This window comes from Trypanosoma equiperdum, assembly GCF_001457755.1.
Source record: "Trypanosoma equiperdum strain OVI genome assembly, contig: ctg_48, whole genome shotgun sequence".
Classification (NCBI taxonomy): Eukaryota; Euglenozoa; class Kinetoplastea; order Trypanosomatida; family Trypanosomatidae; genus Trypanosoma; species Trypanosoma equiperdum.
Window position 1 is genome coordinate 31761 of NW_027124409.1, and position 2024 is coordinate 33784.

Below are 2024 nucleotides of genomic sequence, written 5' to 3' on the forward strand. Positions count from 1 at the left end.
TTTTTGTCTTTTTTTTTTAATTGTTTTCGTTCCACGTGATGCCTGGCTAGAACAAACACGTACCTATGCTTTTATGGATGTTGCTGTGGTTGTTTTCAAGAATTGACGACGCAACAGCAGCAGCTGCAAACCGGACAGATAAGTCGTCACCAATCTCTCCTTTCCTCAGCCCGGGGTTCCTCCCGTCCAAAACAAAAACAAAAAATAATAATGATAATAATAATAATAAAACGGACTATTTTCCACTCCGCGTACCACTTTTGGTCTCCTCTCTTAACACTTTATTTGTGTTTATCTCCTTCCCTTTCTCTTCCTTTTCTTCTTCGGTTTGACTACACGCCTATGGTGTTCGTACTGCGGCAATTACAGTTTCCTCCCTTCTGCCGTCAGACAAACCCCTTTTGGCCCTGTCCTTTTCCACTTTCCTTTCGGCGAACCCACGAGAAATGACATCGATAGGGGTGAATGTTCATCCCCACACAAACACATACGCATACAAAGGAAGAAGTGATTTTAAAAAAAAAAGAAGGAAATTAATTGAGAGAAGTGTGCCACAGCTACGATGGCGATAGCGGTAATTAAAGAGCGCACAGATTTGAGGTCAGATACACCGCGTTAAATTGCAAATGCTCGCACATTAGGGTGGGAAATGGACAGTATAATAAAGAGAGTGTGCAAACACAACCGCATTCAATCCTTTACTATAAAGGATAAGTTAGACAGTATTCTGTTAACCCAAAATAAATAAGAATAAAAGGAATGCGACGCAGTTAACAAATATTGTCTTGGCTTTCAGTTGCTTATATGACTAAAAAAAGAGATTCTCCTGCGGTGAGTCACCTTTTCCACCGGGTCACTGACACCTCCATTCTCCCTTTAAGGCGAGTTAAACGTTTCAGTTGGTATGACGAAACGGCAAAAGCACGTGCACAAACACCCGCATATGGTGTGCCCCGCGCTACTGATGCCACTCAAATTTTCACTTAGAAGGGTATGCATTTCTTTTTTTATTTTTTTTATTTTTATTTTTTTTGGGGGGGTACTCCTTATGTCGCCATTCACCAATAGCGGAAGGGACCTCAACACCGCATGCTAAGAAACCAACAATAAAGAGCACGAGATACTCCCAACTTACCTCCACTGCACCTTCTTCTTTTCTTTGGAGCTCCTCAACTGTCCATTCCGCTTCAAGGCAGTTGTTACGGACTTTACTGGGGCTTTCCTGCTTTTCTTCGGTAACGGACTGATTGTCGTTTTACCCGCTAACAAAGCCTTCGTCTTAACTGTCGTTTCTTTCGCTGCGTCATTACACCCCAACACAAACTCTTCCATATCATTTTCTTCATTTTCCTCAGTCCTCATCCCTTTATCATTGCGGGCCTCTTCAGGTTTCGATTGGTTATGTTCCACTTGCTCTTTGGTCATACGCGCAACATCCTCAACGGAGAGGGCGTGACCCGCTACGGGAGTTGTGGCGCTGATAACTTCGTATTGGCACGTCACGGGATGTGGAGCGTCCGGGTTGCTCTTACCGTAGTAATTAGTGGTTGGCGGTTTAAGTTTCAGTGGCTTGTTGAAATCAGGCGACTCCCGTATAAGTTGCTCGTAGTTATTATTGAGGCCCTTGCATGTGTGCGGGACGTTATGGTCCATTTGGGGGTTCACAAAATGAAAACGTGTCTCGGGATCCTGCAGCGGAACCTCACTCAAACCGCCCTCCGCCGCGAGTTTCAATTTCCCATTAAGGCGGCCAATGCGTTTTGAGACTGTTGCCGCTTCCAACTGCGCACGCTGACGGCGGTGCGCCTTCTTCCACTTTGAGCGGGTGGACTTCGCCATGATGTTGGTTCAACTCTACCCTCCCTAACCAGCTGGCTGTCAGTGGCGTGTAAAGTTAAAGGAGTTTATGTTTATTTATATATTTATTTTTTTTAAAAAATAGAAAGAAGAAAGAAGAGAAAGAAGGTGAAAAGGGAGGGTAATGCATGGAAACAAGTCCAAGCAAACGGATAAACTGGGGGGGG

At 44.5% G+C, this 2024-nt stretch overlaps 1 protein-coding gene across 1 annotated transcript; it reads right to left on the reverse strand.

Annotated features, from left to right (window-relative positions):
* Positions 1-1131: 1131 nt before the first annotated feature.
* TEOVI_000204900 (uncharacterized protein) lies at positions 1132-1839 on the reverse strand (the record flags this gene model as incomplete). Its single annotated transcript, XM_067225180.1, has 1 exon — positions 1132-1839. The coding sequence occupies one exon, from the start codon at positions 1837-1839 to the stop codon at positions 1132-1134; it is 708 nt and encodes a 235-aa protein (XP_067081281.1).
* Positions 1840-2024: the final 185 nt, after the last annotated feature.